Below are 1,049 nucleotides of genomic sequence, written 5' to 3'. Positions count from 1 at the left end.
GTGAACTACTGAACACCTGCCATTTTTTATGCATGGGTTTTTTGGTATCCTTATGGAAAGACAGTTTAAAGCAAACCAGAGAAAGAGGTCCTTCTTTCTGGGTTTTCACTGGCTGAACACGTACACGTACACTGTGTAAGGGAATTTCATTTTTTGTTAATTTCAACCTGCATTTTAAATGTAGGAGTGGGGATTTTCCTTCGATCGGGTATATAAGAACAAGGATCTGAGAGTAGAAGCATCATTCAAACGCAAGCAATCGTTTCGATAACAACAATCTTAGTTCTTCCAACAAGTTTAACAAAACAAAAAATAAAACAAAATGTGCGTAGAAATCCTAAATAACGACACCAACGCCACAATGGAGTACAACAAGAAACTCAGTGGCAATAACAAGAAGATGTCATACAGCATCAAGAAAATGCTGAAATCAATTTTCAACAAACAAAAATCAAATCAAGAGAAAGTGAACCAGGACATTTGTAAGCAGTCATCAATGGAATCATTAGAATCGATGGAAAACGACCGCAATGCTGAAGCTGAAATCGAAAGTGAAAACGAAGCAAATGAACGCATTTATGCTGCCTCACAATGTGGATCGAGTATTTGTTCAGAGGATCAATACGATGAAGTTGCTGCCTATGTTCCTGTACATTTTGTTCGTACTACAAATGGCACATTCTTTTGGACAGCCACATCTTCGATTCCTGCTGATGCTGATTTAATTGAACCACTTTGCTGCTCAACTGACAATCAAATTGCTGTATCACAGTTCCATGATCGCTGGGCTCAAGCTTAATAATTCAATTTGAGTATGTAAGAGAGGATAGAGAGAGCGATAGATGCAGAATCAAATATGTCTTCCATGATTCGACAAAAACAGAAGCTTTAAAAAAACGTGATATTTACAATTATAAAATAAGAAATAGTAAAAAAATACATTTATAAACAAAAATTACAAATCTTTTTATTTCCTATATTATTTTGTTGCCATTTTGATTTAGTTTGTTGTTCCTATTTGAGTTTCCATTTGATTTTTCTCCAAAGCA

The 1,049-nt window shown here is 35.1% G+C and overlaps 1 protein-coding gene across 1 annotated transcript; it reads left to right on the top strand.

Annotated features, from left to right (window-relative positions):
- The first annotated feature begins 322 nt into the window (after positions 1-322).
- Positions 323-799, top strand: LOC129915095 (enhancer of split m4 protein). The gene has a single exon (XM_055994556.1). The coding sequence runs from the start codon at positions 323-325 to the stop codon at positions 797-799; it is 477 nt and encodes a 158-aa protein (XP_055850531.1).
- Positions 800-1,049: the final 250 nt, after the last annotated feature.

The sequence above is a fragment of the Episyrphus balteatus genome, chromosome 3 (genome assembly GCF_945859705.1).
Source record: "Episyrphus balteatus chromosome 3, idEpiBalt1.1, whole genome shotgun sequence".
In the NCBI taxonomy this organism is placed as follows: domain Eukaryota; kingdom Metazoa; phylum Arthropoda; class Insecta; order Diptera; family Syrphidae; genus Episyrphus; species Episyrphus balteatus.
The sequence above is the reverse complement of the archived record's forward strand: the minus strand, read 5'-3'. Positions and strand labels throughout refer to the sequence as shown.